The 16,096-nt window shown below is 38.6% G+C and overlaps 1 protein-coding gene and 1 pseudogene across 1 annotated transcript; one reads left to right on the top strand and one right to left on the bottom strand.

Annotated features, from left to right (window-relative positions):
• Positions 1-6,491: 6,491 nt before the first annotated feature.
• Positions 6,492-7,069, top strand: LOC113296165 (annotated as a pseudogene).
• A 414-nt stretch (positions 7,070-7,483) lies between these two features.
• LOC113296164 (leucine-rich repeat receptor protein kinase EMS1-like) lies at positions 7,484-12,579 on the bottom strand. The gene is made up of 4 exons (XM_026544497.1): positions 12,287-12,579; positions 11,410-11,485; positions 10,391-10,464; positions 7,484-10,043 (listed from the first exon to the last, which is right to left on the bottom strand). The coding sequence occupies exons 1-4, from the start codon at positions 12,577-12,579 to the stop codon at positions 7,484-7,486; spliced, it is 3,003 nt and encodes a 1,000-aa protein (XP_026400282.1).
• Between the last annotated feature and the right edge of the window lie 3,517 nt (positions 12,580-16,096).

Genomic DNA, 16,096 nt, shown 5'->3' with positions numbered 1-16,096 from the left:
TTCTCATCTACTGCCCATATTACAAAAGAGGCACGACTATTAATTTGTGTTTACATGATAACACCGAGGAAACCTCCTAACCAGGACTCATGCAAGTTTCACATGTCAATGAAATTATAGCTGGTCCCAGTAACCACCATCAAAAGCCAATGAAATATGACGACATAAGTACACAAAACTGGCTAAACAATGAAAACGTACTTTTAAAGATGCACTGGTAACTGCAATATCAAATACATCGACTATTATTCTTCTAGTACACTTGTTCACGGGGTGTGGAGATAAAGTGCAGGCCCATCCGCATCAGTTCGCACTTAGATGATGTTGTCGATAACTAACTGAGGACGAACAAGGCCATTTCGCATCCTTGATCATGGTGACTAATTGAGTAAGCAGATGGGGACTTTCGCACCCTTGATCTGATCATGGTGACTAATTAAATTAGTTATTGGGTCGCAGAACAGAAGACAACGGTTTGTGTTCTCCTCGTCCATTAGGCTTAAGCAGTTAAGTGATATAATTGCAACTTGCAAGAGTAATTAGGCTTAAGCAGTTAAGTGATATAATTGCAAGAGTAAAGCAGTTTGTGTATGGGTGACAAGCTGGATGGTTCATAAATACAGCTCCCTACTACTCCATTCTCTTCACAACATAGCTAAACAAACAAAACCCAAGTACACCATGAGAATCCAACACCAACTTCTTCTTTATTGCTACTCACTCTTTCTAATCTTCTTTGTTACTACTACCCTCATATCACCTTCTCTTGGGGATTTAGGAAAATGCAATCCCAGTGACTACAAAGCTCTTATGAAGTTCAAGAAGTCTCTAAACAACCATGACGAGTTAATTTCATGGGTTCAAAATACGGACTGTTGCCATTGGGGAGGAGTCAGTTGTGATAGCCAACCCAACCGTGTAGCCGGACTTTTCTTCATTGGAGGTGGCAACTCTGGCCAAATTCCATCCTCAGTAGGTGACCTTCCTTACCTCCTGTCTTTTGTTTTCAGGAACTCCAAAAATATCACCGGTTCAATCCCGCAATCTATCACAAACTTAAAGCATCTCGCGTTGCTGGATCTCGTCTCTTTGAGTCTGTCGGGGTCGGTTCCAACTTCCTTAACCAACTCACTGTCAAAGATTCTAAGGAACTGAGTTTAAAGTCTCACAAGTGTTGAGACGATTTCTTTCGTTCAGTATTTATATAAGTTACAGAAGAAGGATTCAAAATCTAATCTAACTGATAGAACTAGTTTACAAGGTTGTTACAAGACTTGATACAATAATTGAGAATACATACGACTCTGATTACAACAAACTTGGTGTTGAGATTATTAGTCCCACATGGTTGGGTTATTTAAGATCCTGAAGGTTTATAATCGATTAGGGCCTCTCCACTCATAGCCAATTGGTTGTGAGTTGGATGCCCGCAGACTTTTAATATGGTACCAGAGCAGGCTATTTGTGTCGAGTCAGTTGACCGCACCTTTACTCCGCGTCACCCGATTTAATTGTCCACGTGTTTGTTAGACCCGCCGAGGCTACACGTGAGGAGGCGTGTTGAGATTATTAGTCCCACATGTTTTGGTTATTTAAGATCCTGCGGTTTATAATCTATTAGGGCCTCTCCACTCATTTCCAATTGGTTTTGAGTTGGATGCCCGCAGACTTTAATACTTGGACTACTTGATACAACAAACTTGGACTATACACCTAAAGACTTGGATAGTAGGTGCAGCTCGTGCCATCACAATTGCTGGAACTATACACGACTTATATACACGTCTAATACCCCCCTCAAGTTGGAGCATGGGGAGAGTCTGGACAAATGCCCAACTTGCTTGCAAGACGTCGAAAATGATCCACTCCAAGTGGCTTGGTAAAAAGATACGCCAACTGTGCCGCAGACGGAATATGCAGTGGTTTAATAAGACCAGAGAGAAGTTTTTGACGGACAAAATAACAATCGATTTCGATATGTTTTGTTCGTTCATGAAAAACTGGATTTTCAGAGATATGAATATCATCTTGATTATCGCAATAAACTGGAATTGGTTTCGGAATATTGATACGAAGATCAGTGAACAAATAGTGTAACCATTGCAGCTCAGATGTGAGCTTGGCGAGAGCCCGATATTCTTCCTCAGCAGAAGATTGTGATACAGTTGGTTGTTTCTTGGATTTCCAAGAAATGGGACTATTTCCCAACATTGTAAAATACCCTGTGGTGGATCGACGAGTAGTAGGGAAACCTGCCCAATCAGAATCAATATATCCTGCAAGAGATAAAGTACTTGTGGCAGAAAGGAAAATGCCATGACTAACATTACCTTTAAGATAACGAACTACACGATGTGCAGCATCCAAGTGACCAGAACATGGGTGTTGCATAAATTGACTCAAGTAATTGACAGAAAAAGTAATGTCAGTACAAGTTACTTGAAGATAAAGAAGTCGACCTATTAGGCGACGATAAATACTAGGATCAGGTAGAGGATCACCATAAGATGGAAGAAGTTTTAGATGTTGTTCCATTGGAGAGGGAGCAACCTTGGCACCTAAGAGACCAGAATCATTAACAATGTCAAGAATATATTTGCGTTGACATAGAAAAATACCTTTGGGAGATCTAGAACTTCAATGCCCAAGAAATATTGGAGACGACCAAGATTCTTTAGAAAAAATTGAGATTCTAGGGTACGTTTGAGATCCTGTATAGCAAAATCATTGTTACCTGTGATAATAATATCGTCAACATAAACTAGAACATAAATAGAGACAGCGCCAGAATGAAAAGTGAAAAGGGAATAATCTGCACGAGATTGAATAAAGCCTGCATTAAGTAAGGCTGTTGAAAATTTAGCAAACCATTGGCGAGAGGCTTTCTTAAGTCCATATATGGACTTATTGAGCTTATAAACACGATCGTCTCCCTTTTTCTGGAATCCAGGAGGAAGTTTCATATAAATATCCTCAACAAGATCACCTTGGAGAAAGGCATTATTAACATCAACTTGACGAAGAGGCCAATTATGAATGGCGGCTATAGATAATAAAACACGAACAGTAACTAGTTTAGAAACAGGAGCAAATGTGTCATGATAATCAATACCTTCCTGCTGTGTGTAACCTTTATCCATGAGACGTGCTTTGTAGCGTTCAATTGTTTCATCTGGACAATATTTAATTTTAAATACCCATTTGCAGCCAACGGTAGTCTTGCCAGGTGGGAGAGTAGTGATAGTGAAGGTATCGTTGTTCTGAAGTGCAGTATGCTCGTTGACGATGGCATTTTTCCAATCTGGATTTTTAATAGCTTCCGTAAATGTGTGAGGGACATCATTAGTAATAACAAATGAGAGAAATGCACGATGTTGCGGAGTAAATTGATCAAATGAAATAAAGTTTGTAAGTGGTTTGTCCGGTGACGTTCTCGAGTTGATCTGCGCAAAGGAGCAGCATGCGCAGGATCAATAAGAATCAGAGAAGGAGTAGTACTGGAATTGCCAGTAGACGAGGAAAAATATGATGCAGTACTGGAGTCAGGTGCAGCAACAACATCTGATAATACAGGCCGTGTGGACTGAGAAGGACTGACATGTGGAGAATGTGTCTGGTGGTCAGCTGCTGGTAAGGAAGCAACAGGCGTGACTGTTGGAAACTGCGAAGAGCAAATAGGAGGATCATCAAAGTAAATGTCCTCTGAAGGTGCAGGTTTAAAAAAATCAGGAGTGGAAATGTGAGCATCTTCAAAAGCAAATACATGCTCATGAAAGACGACATCACGAAAGATATATGTGGATTTTGTATCCAAATCCAATATGATAAAACCTTTATGATTATATGGGTAGCCAAGAAACACACCCGGTTTAGCACGAGGATCAAATTTGTTTCGAATGTTAGTATTTGGAGCATAGCATAGACAACCAAAAACTCGAAGATTACGATAATTAGGAGAAGTATCTAACAGTACCTCATGAGGAGATCGTTTTGAAATAACTGGAGTGTGTATCTTATTAATAACATATGCTGTCGTAAGAATACATTCACCCAGTAAGAGATTGGCAAATTAGCTTGGAAACGAAGAGCGTGTGCCACAGATAGCAAATGTTGATGTTTGCGTTCGACTATGCCATTTTGTTGTGGAGTATGAACACAGCTGCGCTGATGATGGATTCCATTATCATTAACCCAAGACTGGAATTCGGTGGACAAAAATTCAGACCCATTATCTAATTGGATACGTTGTAATACTGGTAAATAAGGTAGAGAATTACCTATAGATATTGTTTGTAGTGTCTGAGAATATTAAATAATAACATGACGTGAAAAAAACTTGATAAACTTACAAGTTTCTCCCTTGGTGTGCATAAGATACACCCAGGTGCAGCGAGAAAAATCGTCAACAATGGTGAGAAAATATTTTGCACCATTAAGAGATGGAGTGAAAAAGGGACCCATATGTCACAATGTATGAGTTCAAAACATCTTGTAGAAGAAATACTATTTTTATTATAAGATAAACGAGTCTGTTTAGCCATCGGACATACATCGTAGGAAATTGAAAAATTAGACTTAATATAGTCATGCGAATTACATAGAAATTTAAAAACGTTCTAAACTAGGATGGCCAAGATGGCAGTGCCAAATGTCGAATGTCGTTTTATTGAAAAAAACTTTGTGCGATGTTGCTGGAGATGTAGAGACTCGGAGATGATATAGTCCCTCATGACCAATCACTATGTTCGTGGACAGGTCCTGAAAGATAAAAGAATTGTGGGTTAGAAGCACAACACAATTCAATGCTCGAGTCAACTGACTTACATACAGTAGATTGAATTTGAAGTTCGGAATATGATGAACATTTGATAACTTTAGAGTTGGTGAGAACACTACTTCACCAATGTGTTTGACAGTTGAATATGTACCGTCAGGAAGTTGCATTTGAATTAAGGAAGTAACAGGTTGATAAGAGGTGAAATATGATAAGGAATTACAAATATGGTAAGAGGTGAAATCATGGTTCAAAAGAAAAAGTAGTGAATAACTTACCAGCAAAGTTAACACGCGGTTCCATTGTCGCATCTTCAGATGGTGGATTGATCAAAGCAAGAAGACGCGAGTACTGTTCAGCTGAAAACGCCAGGACAACAGGATCTTGAGAAGAGTGAGATTCCTGAGGAATGGCAGTAGTGTTTGCAGCAACGGAAGGTCGTGCAAAAGGCGATGAAAATCCATGTAAGCGGTAGCATCTGTCACGCACATGACCGTGCCGATTACAATAATCATAGTGTGGTCTAGGTCGCTTGTTATGGCTGGTAGATGTACGAGCAGCTGGTGGAGCTTGACGATTAACATTGAGAGCAGCAGACTCAATGGTTGGAAGTGGACTGGCAGTTATATGTTGTTGTTCTTCTTCCTGTTGCACCATATTGAAGATACAAAGAGCAGTGGGGAATGGGTCCATTAGCAGAATCTGACTTCTGAGGTTAGAAAACCTATCATGCAAGCCTTGAAGGAACTCCATGGCTCTGTCACGTTCTAGACGTTCAAGCAATGACTTCCCAGCTCCACAAATACACAACTCAGTGACAACGACAAGGGAATCATATTGATCCCACCGTGTCTTGATTTTTGTGTAATACAAAGATACTGACATCGATTCTTGTCGTATGGCAGCAATTGCAGATTTCAATCTAAACAAGATAGGTGCATTAGAGATACAAAATCTCACCTGTAAATCCTTTCATATTGCATGAGATGAAGGAGCGTATAAGCAGCTTGACCGGATATCAGGTTGGCATGATTCAGAAGCCAACTTCCCACCAGATCGTCACACCTCTTCCAGCACTGTTACGCGAGTTCCTCAGTAGCAGGAGGGAGAGTTCCATCAACGAATCCAAGTTTTCCTTTGGCGTTGAGAGACTTGGTGATTCCTCGTACCCAAGATCCATAATTGTCGCCCTGCAATAATGGAGAGAACAACACAGTGGCCGTGTTATCACTGGGATGTATAACATATGGTTCAGAAATTCTAGGGTTTCCTGAGGTTGGAATGAATATAGTTTCAGGTGGGGTTTGATGATGAGGGATTTCAGGTGGTGTTTGAGAAGTTGATTCCACCATTGTGAGGATAAAGATAAATACTTTGCGGAAGGTGAATTAGGTCCTAGGATGGATCATCTCTGATACCATCAAAGATTCCAAGAAACTGAGTTTAAAGTCTCACAAATGTTGAGACGATTTCTTTCATTCAGTATTTATATAAGTTACAGAAGAAGGATTCGAAACCTAATCTAACTGATAGAACTAGTTTACAGGGTTGTTACAAGACTTGATACAATAACTGAGAATCCATACGACTCGGATTACATCAGACTTGGACTACTTGATACAACAAACTTGGACTATACACCTAAAGACTTGGATAGCAGGTGCAGCTCGTGCCATCACAATTGCTGGAACTATACACGACTTATATACATGTCTAATACACTGCTCTAACTGACCTTGATCTCCCATACAATCAGTTCTCTGGTTCAATTCCACCTAGTCTCTCTGACCTTAAAAATATTAGAAATATCTTTCTCGATTGGAACAAACTCACGGGTTCAATCCCAGAGTCTTTCGGGAGATTCACTGGTATGGATAGGCTTCACTTGTCTCGCAATAAACTCACTGGTCCGATTCCAAAATCTTTAGGAGATTTGAATATTATCCAGATTGACTTGTCAAGGAACAAACTTGTTGGAGATGCATCCATGCTCTTTAATCCCAACCATGGTTTGACAACATATGTCGATTTGTCGAGGAAACAATTTGAGTTTGATCTAACAATGGTTAAGTTTCCAAAGGATTTAAATTGGTTGGATATATCACATAACAAAGTCTTTGGTGGAATCCCTGATGAGATTAAGGATTTGGATAATTTGTATAACTTGAAGGTGGGATACAACAGGTTATGTGGTAAAATACCAACCGGAGGGAACATGCATCGTTTTAAAAGCACTTCTTTTTTCATAATAAGTGTCTTTGCGGGTCGCCATTGATGAGTTGTAAGAGAAATTAAGTGACTGAGTAAGCACTATGAAGGTCTAGTAATATTAGGGTCTGGTAACTTGACATCTTGGAATCTTAGTATGTAACATCTATCTCTAGTAGTATGGTTTATGTAGTATTGTAGTATGTTTTGAGACATCTACGACTTTGGTGTTTCTAGTTTAACATTGAAATGTCATACGTACAGTTGAAATATCCACTCAACGCTGTTCCATCGCAAAACTCGTTTGAACCTATCAATATTTACATCTATTTATTTGTTTCCTAAGAGCAAAATTACAGAATTTTTTAACTCCTAGAATAGCGAAGTATCACCAAGGTTTTATAGGTAGAATGCAACTCCACACCTATGGCTACAATATGCAAATTATAAACAATCTATTTAAGCTAAGAAGAATGTTAACACTTGACACCATTGCCGTTCTCAGCTCTTTAAAACGTAAGCAGATATGCGCAATGCAACAGTATCAATAAATCTCCAATACCCCAACCACCAATTTTTCTTGCTTAGAAGAAAAACAAAAACCAAAACCAAAACAAAACCCCAAATTCCAGTTCCAATACCTATAAGAAAAGCCGAATAAAATACTGGTATGTCATTTCTTTTCCCAATGTTTGGCAAGCTAATACTAGGATTAACCTGTTCACAAATCTTGTTTGTCGGGTAGCCGCATAACAAATCATTGCCAATGTAAGCTGATCCATCCAGACTCACTAGATCAAAGTGCGCACCTCTTGGAATCATTCCACTCAAGTTATTGTAAGACAGGTCCAGAGTGCTGAGAGGATCGATCGAGGTAAGAGACAATGGAATATGTCCAGCCAATCTGTTGAAACTCAAATCCAGTGACTCTAAACCAACCATGTTCCCGACATTCATTGGGATCATACCATGAAGGTGGTTATGCGATAGATTAAGCATCTTAAGTCCTTTCAGTAGACAAATATCATTTGGAATGGTTCCCTCCAGGAAGTTTCTTGAAAGATCAATTCCAGTATTGTAAGTGTATACAACCCCAAGTTGTTCTGTTGCCTTTTTCCACTGTATTTGTAGTACCACACCAGAACATACCAGTGATATTACGTCTCCAACCACGACACTGGTATTTGGCATACTTTTTAGTATCTCCAAATTTCCTATCTTCTCAGGAATTGAACCAGACAGTTTATTATTTGACAGGTCTAAGAATTGCAGTTTATGTAAATCCGTAATTTCTTCGGGAATGGATCCACTAAACATATTTGAGCTCAACGTAATAATTCTTAGATTGCTTAATGAACCAAGGAAATGGGGTATACCACCTTCAAGACTGTTACCCCACAAGCTGAGAACTTCCAAATACTGAAATTGTTGGATAAAGGTAGGAAACGTACCATTTAGATTGTTCTTGTAAAGTTGTAGAAACCTTAGATTCGTCGCTTTTTGAAGCTCATTTGGAATAGTTCCTGTGAGATTGTTAGCACCAAAATTTAGAGAAACAAGAGAACTACAGTACTTCAGAGTAGAAGGTATTTCTCCAGATAGTTTGTTCTTAGAGATATCTAGAACTCTTAGACTACTTCCTCGTGAAAAAATAGCGGAAGGAATCGAACCACTAAGATTGTTACTGCATAGTGACACATGATCAGCATTGGACAGTCTAGCACCTACTTCATCCGAGATTTCACCTGTGAATTCATTTTCTGACAAATCAAAAATCCCTACATTTTTCGGTGGAAGTGGCAGAGAACCCCGAAGTCTATTGCTCCGTAATTGTAGCGCTGAATATGGGTATTCTTGAGTAAGATATATCGAATGTGGCAGCGTTCCTTCTAGTTTGTTGTTCGATAGATCTAAGTAAGACAGATGGGGGAGTTTGAAAATACAAGAAGGGATAGAGCCTATGAGGTTATTCAGCGACAAATCCAACCGATAAAGTTGAGTCATATTACAAATGAAAGTTGGGATATAGCCTTGCAAATTGCAATCCCGCAGGCCTAATGCTTCCAGTCTTTCAAATTTAGATGTTGGCAAGTAACGGACGTCTATCTTTACGTCTAGAGAGTTACTATCAAAAGATATCCATACAGGGTTCAACTCTAGGAACATAGATCTAAATGAGATAGTTCCGTTCAACTTGTTGCCTGTGACATCAAACACCAGCAGTTTTCGAAGCTTGAAAATGCAACTTGGTACTGATTCGTTCAAATTGTTGCTTGTTATAAGAAGACTTTGAAGAGAGGAAACCTCACATATTGATTTTGGGATGGGACCGTGCAAACCATTTTGATTCAAATTTAACCCTTGCAGATTTCTTAGTTTGGAGATTGAAAAAGGAATGGATCCATTCAGGTAGTTGTGACTGAGGTCTAGATATTGTAAGTGCGAGAGGTCTGAAATTGAATCCGGTAAGTATCCTCGAATTGAACAATGTGATGCAAGAAAATGGATCAGTGATGATGCATTTGAAACAGAACTGGGAATCGTCCCACCAACGTAAGTAAAAGAAATTGAAAGCAATTGAAGTTTAGGCCATGGATGATCGAACATGTGAACGAGATCAACAATGAGATCATTGTTAACACTCACATCCAAGTATTGAAGTTGTGGAAGATAAGGCATTGAACCTTCCAGCTGACAATTGTTCAAGTCAAGGACTGTAACTGATGTGAAATTAGCAAGCTGAATTGGCATTGGCGAGCTCAAAGGATTAGAATCCATTCGGAGATGCGATAGATGTGAGAGATTGTGAAATTCATTAAGTGGAAATGGACCAGAAATTCTACAATCAGAAAGTGATAGCTCCCTGAGGTTGGAAAGCACTGATATAGGTTCAGCCCAGTTCGTGCTGTGCACTGAAGAAACCGCCCATAGATCAACACCGGTTAAGTTTAGGACCTTGAGATTGGTTAACCCTCTTAACCAACTTATATCAGCTGAAGAAACATAACTAGTAGGCAGATAAGAAGTAAAAAACTTATATGATAGTTCTAATGTTGAGATACTGAAAGACAGTGATGAGAAATCAGTTATCATAGACGAGCATGAGATATCGAGGTACTGCAAAGTAGATAGATTTGCAAACTGATTCTTAATAGGACTTGAAAACATCGAATTCGACAGATTAAGGTAAACAAGATTTGTGAGTTTAGAAAAGTGATTGTGGATTTTGGAGTAGTCGAAATTGTTGTAGCTTAAGTCAAGATGTTTGAGATGAAAAAGATTCAAGAGGGCAGGAGAAATTGTACCATTAAGTGCAGCGGTTGACTCAGACGAAATCGAAATGACATCTGAATAAAGATTACGCATAAACTTTTCCGGTTTTGGGTTCCGCAGGTCGACCTTTATTACATGCGAAGTGTCATTAGAGCAATGAACTCCCTTCCAGTTGCAGCAATTTTTTCCTCTCCAAGACGATAAACGATCTGAAGGGTCCGACAGAAACGTTTTAAAGATCAGAAGCGATGTTCTCTCATTGTCATGGCAGCATTGAACTATGACAGTCAATCCAGAAAAGAGCAAAAGAAAAAAAATGGTTTTGAATTTCATGTCTGCCTAGAATGTTTTGATAATTTTTTGTTATTAGTTGGGGCTGTTGATAAACTTGGATCATATGAAAGTAAAGTTGGATTTTGACAGTTAATGACATATGACACATAAACATGACAGTTGTGAAAAAAGAAGTCGCTAAATAATCAAATGTCCAAGATGATAACATCATTAATTAGTTGAAATGTAGACTAATCATCATATATAGAAACTCTCTGTTAATTAATAGTTGTTTATTTTGGTTGAATTTGGTTTTATTGACTGGAATAAGTCGATAACACGGTTTCATAAAAAAAATTATTTTAAACCATAACAGGCTAAGAAAATGAGAATTAATATACTGAGACTAAGAAAAATCAGATTTGTTTAAACCATAGAATTACTAAGAAAATGGATATGAGACTCTTAGTTTGGCTAAATGAGACTAAGTTGTTAGCGTGAGGAATTGTGTCTAATGCTTAGGTGTGTATTCTACGTAATATATGTAGAACTTCGTTAAGGATTCTATAGGCAACGGGCAAACTCTCAATCTCATTATGTTGTGGTTTACCATTTGCCGCATGCTAGTCACTAGCTATCGACAAACAACTAGACACACAATGACTAACAGAAAACATTAGTAACAGGAAAGATAATCTTCAAATGAAAAACATTATGAAAAGGTAAAACCAACACACTAAAGCTGTTAGCAGAGACGGCGTTATATAATTCACCAATCACAGACTTATTAGGACATACCTAATCATGGTCAGAAACGTCTAATGACATTACAGTATCACACGAGTGAATTACACACCTACAAAAAGTGACTAAAGACACACAAGTGAATTACTAACAGCCACCTGTTCAAGAGCAGCTACATAGAAAACATCCAGAGCCTTGCTTTGCACCAACTCCCTGATAAAAGAAAATCAATCTGCACATGCTTTATCTTACTGTGCTGAATTGGATTATAAGCAAGAGACACAAAGCTAACATTATCACAGCCAAATCTGAGAACACCAGGTAGAGGGAAATGTAAGTCCTAGAGAATATAGCATATCCAAATCATTTCATCAGCACTGTGAGCAAGAGCTCTATACCCATCCTTTGCATGGGTGTAAATTGGGCCGGGCAGGGCCGGGCTGCCCGGCCTGATTATTAAATGGGACGGGACAGGGCGGACAGGAGCTTCTCTTACCCATCAAATTAAAAGGGTCGGGCGGACAGGGTCATACTACTAAATAAACTACCCATGACCTGTCCAAGCCTGTTAAGTAATTTTGAATAGAACGGGCAAGGCCGGTCGGGCCTTGAATATACAATAATAATTTTAGAGTCAGACCAGATAAAAATATGCTACAAAACTTTAACCTAACTTAACTAAAATATGGCCAAGTTGCCTATAATTATTCCAAAATTAGATCATCTTTTAAGAGAAAACCCTATAATTTCTCATTATAATTATCAAAATGAAATATATGCAGAAGGATATGTGGGAGAGATTGGCATATCGAGTATATTATAATACAAAATAGAAGAAGAAATGGGCAATTAGGTGTGGTAAACGGGTAGATTTAATGGGATAACAGGCCGGTTAATGTTGACGGGTTAACGGGATGGGTACAGGGCCGGGCAAGACTTTTTAACTCATGGCCTTTGCCAATCCGTTAATTAAACGGGATAGGCCGGGCTAGCCTGTAACGGGCCACGACCAACCATGGGCTTCCATGGGACAAGGCGGTTGGTACTGGCCCATGGGCTGCTGGGAAAAATTTACACCACCAATCCTTTGTACTTGATCTAGCTACAGTACTTTGTTTCTTAGAAGACCAAGAGATATGGTTAGGTCCCAGAAAATACAATAACCACGCACCAGTTGATCTCTTATCATCAATACTTCCAGCCCAATCTGCATTTGAAAAACCTAAGAGAAAAGAAATACCTTGTTTGAACCGAATTCCAGTACCCATAGTTCGTTTAAGATACCTCGGAATTCTCTCTACAGCCATCATTTGAGTAGTAGTTGGATGCTGCGTATATTGTCACACCTTATTTACTGCAAAGCAGATTTCAGGTCTGGTCCAAGTTAAATACCGGAGAGGACCAACAATTGATTTATATTCAAATGGATCTTCAAGAGGTATGCCATCCGACTTAGAGAGTTTAGCGGTAGGACAAGATGGAGTTGCACAAGGTTGAGCACCTGTCATATTAGTTTCTTTAACAAATCAAGAGCATACTTCTGTTGTCACAAAAATAAAATATCACCCTATCTTTCGACCCCCAAACCAAAAATAATGAACTGTACCTAAGTCAATAATTGGAAAGTGAGTCTGAAGTTCTTTAATAAAAGATTTCACAAAAGCATCATCATTCCCAGTGAGTAGAATATCATCAACATACACCAAGGCAATTGAGATGTGTGAACCAGATTTGTAAACAAACAAAGAAGTATCAGAATTGGAAGAAATGAATCCCAGAGAAAATAGAGCTTTGGAAAGCTTATCATACCAGGCCCTTGTTGCTTGCTTTAATCCATAAATGGATTTTTGTAATTTCCAGACATAATCAGGATATGTTGGATATTGAAACCATGATGGTTAAGTCATATACACTTCTTTATGCATATCACCATGGAAAAAGACATTACTCACATCCAATTGAGTAATGCTCCAGTTAAACTTAACTTCCAAAGAAAATATAATTATGATAGCAGTAGGCTTTGCCACGGGGATAAATTTCTCGTCAAAGTCAACTCCGGATTGTTGGTGGAATTCCTTGGAAACCAATCTGACTTTATACTTATCAATATTGTCATAGGTCCATACTGTTATAAGCCCAATTGTCTTGTTAGCCGGGTGCACTTATTATAGATGGGGTGTGTTTATCATAGTCATGTGTTAGGCATGGCTAATGGACTTATATTTGTAGCTTGTCAGTCATTGGATACCAATTATTATGAATTAACCAATTAATCTTCTTATCAAAATATCTCTCTTCTTATCTCTCTTCCTCTCAATTCTTCCCATTTTCTTTTAAATCTCATCTTAATTTGTCTAATTCACCCCCTTTGTAGTGTAGATCACCACAAATTGGTATCAGGAGCATCTATTACCTAGACCTGTTATGCATAACAAAGGCATTGTTGAAGAATTTACAAATAAAATCGATGATCTTACTAGGGCTCAGGCTGATTCTAATAAGAAGACGGATGAACTTACCAAATATCGAAGTGACTCTTCAGTTAAATATGATGCAGTGTTGAAATCGGTTGCTGAATTTAAAGAAGCTCAGGTTAGACCGACGAATGAATGTAATTAATGCTGCTTTTGAGTCTCAAATGGACCGTTACATTGAAGCTTGAAGTGGAAGGAGCTCAAATCGAGACAGTCAGCCAGACAATAATAATGGAATTTTGGGTCCTTCGCCAAACGGAAACCAAAATAATTCAGGTGAAAATATCATACAACCTCATTATTCTGTTATACATCATGAGAAAAATCAATTTCAACAACCTAGACCTAAGATAGATTTTTCTAGATTCGATGGTACAAATCCCAGATCCTGGATCCGGAAGTGTAAAAAATTCTTTATTATGCATAATATGTCGGACTCTCAAATAGTTAATCTAGCTTCCATGTACTTAGAAGGAAAGGTTGATACCTGGTTTCAAGATCAGATTGGTAAACAGGTTGTAGCATGGGAAGATTTTCTTAGAGATATTTGTTTGCGATTTCAAGAGCTTGGTCATGATGATGTTGTAGGGGAGTTTAACAAGCTCAGTCAAATTGGTTTTGTCCTTGATTACCAGGAAAATTTTGAAGAGTTGAAGGATTTGATGTTAGCCAAAAACCCTCACCTCACTGAAGAATATTTCACTTCTAGTTTCATTAGTGGCCTTAAGGATGATCTTAGACTGCATGTTCAAATGTTTTCACCTAAGACACTTATTAATGTTGTCTACTTAGCCAGAATGCAAGAGACACTCATTGATGACGCATCTAAGAAAAATAAATCCCCATACAAACCCCCACCACTATATGTTTCAAAGAACTATTCCCAAAGAAATACTACTTCTCCAGTTATAAGTCCAAAAAATTTCACCAAATATTTTTCACCTTCTACTGCAAGTTCTCCACCACCCATCAAAAGACTGTCCTATGCAGATATGCGAAAGCGCAGAGAGAAAGGTATGTGTTATAAATGTGGTGAAGTATTTCAGGCAGGACATAAGTGCATCAAACAACAGATTATATGCTAGTTGTTGATGATGAAGAGTCAACACAATCTAGAGAAGATTGTCCTCTTAAAACTCCATTATCTCCTAATCAAGAGGAGGAAGTTGAAATTTCAGTACATGCTCTAGCTGGCAATATCTCCCAAAACACCATTCGGATAGAAGGAGCACCTAGGAAGCAGTCATTGACCATCCTGATTGATAACGACAGTACACACAGTTTTTTAGACCCAGCAGCAGCAACAAGATGTGGTGGACATTTAGTTCCTACAACCTCATTATTGGTAGAAGTAGCTAATGAAAATAAAATGGTTAGTGATGCTAAGTGTTCATCCTTCAATTGGCAGATGCAAGGGCACGACTTCCATTTTGATATGCGGCTCTTAACCTTGGGAGGTTGTGACATAGTTCTAGGAGTGGAATGGATTCGAGGAATGAGTCCAATGATTTTCGACTTGAACAAGCTTACTGTGGAGTTCTCCAAATATGGACAGAACATCAAGCTTCAAGGTAATACTCATACAACTCAACTTTCTATGATGACTGGCAAAGCTTTACATATGTGGCTTAAGAAAAACAAAAGTGGGGTGGTAGGTAGGCTTTTTTCTATTACTTCTTGTGAAGAAAAATCTGTGACACCTGGTCCCATTTTACCATTACTACAAAAATATGAATCTGTTTTTCAATAACCCAAAACACTTCCCCCATCTAGGGCACATGATCACCATATTCCTTTAAAACCACTCACTACACCCCCAAATCAAAGGCTCTATCGAATTCCCTATTTTCAGAAGGAGGTAGTTGAGCAGCTAGTGCAAGAGATGCTTAAATCTGGTGTGATACAACATAGTCGAAGTCCTTTTTCTTCTCCAATACTGCTTGTTAAGAAGAAGGATGGCAGTTGGCGGTTCTGCTTAGATTATATGAAGTTGAATGAAGATACTTTCAAAGACAAGTACCCCATTCCCATTATAGAAGAACTATTAGATGAGCTATTTGGTTCAAAGGTGTTCACTAAGATAGATTTAAGGGAAGGGTATCAGTGTATCACGAAATTCGAGTTTTTCCTCCAGATACATACAATACTGCTTTTAAGACACATCAAGCGCATTATGAGTTCATGGTAATGCCATTTGGCTTAACCAATGCTCCAACCGCTTTCCAAGTATTAATGAATGATGTTTTTCAGCCACATTTGAGAAAATTCATATTGGTGTTCTTCGACGACATATTGGTGTACAGCCCTGACTTGGAATCTGAAAAAACAGGGGTCTAACAACCACACCCAA

The sequence above is a fragment of the Papaver somniferum genome, chromosome 7 (assembly GCF_003573695.1).
Source record: "Papaver somniferum cultivar HN1 chromosome 7, ASM357369v1, whole genome shotgun sequence".
In the NCBI taxonomy this organism is placed as follows: domain Eukaryota; kingdom Viridiplantae; phylum Streptophyta; class Magnoliopsida; order Ranunculales; family Papaveraceae; genus Papaver; species Papaver somniferum.
Note: the sequence above shows the minus strand (reverse complement) of the source record. Positions and strands in the feature narration are given on the sequence as shown.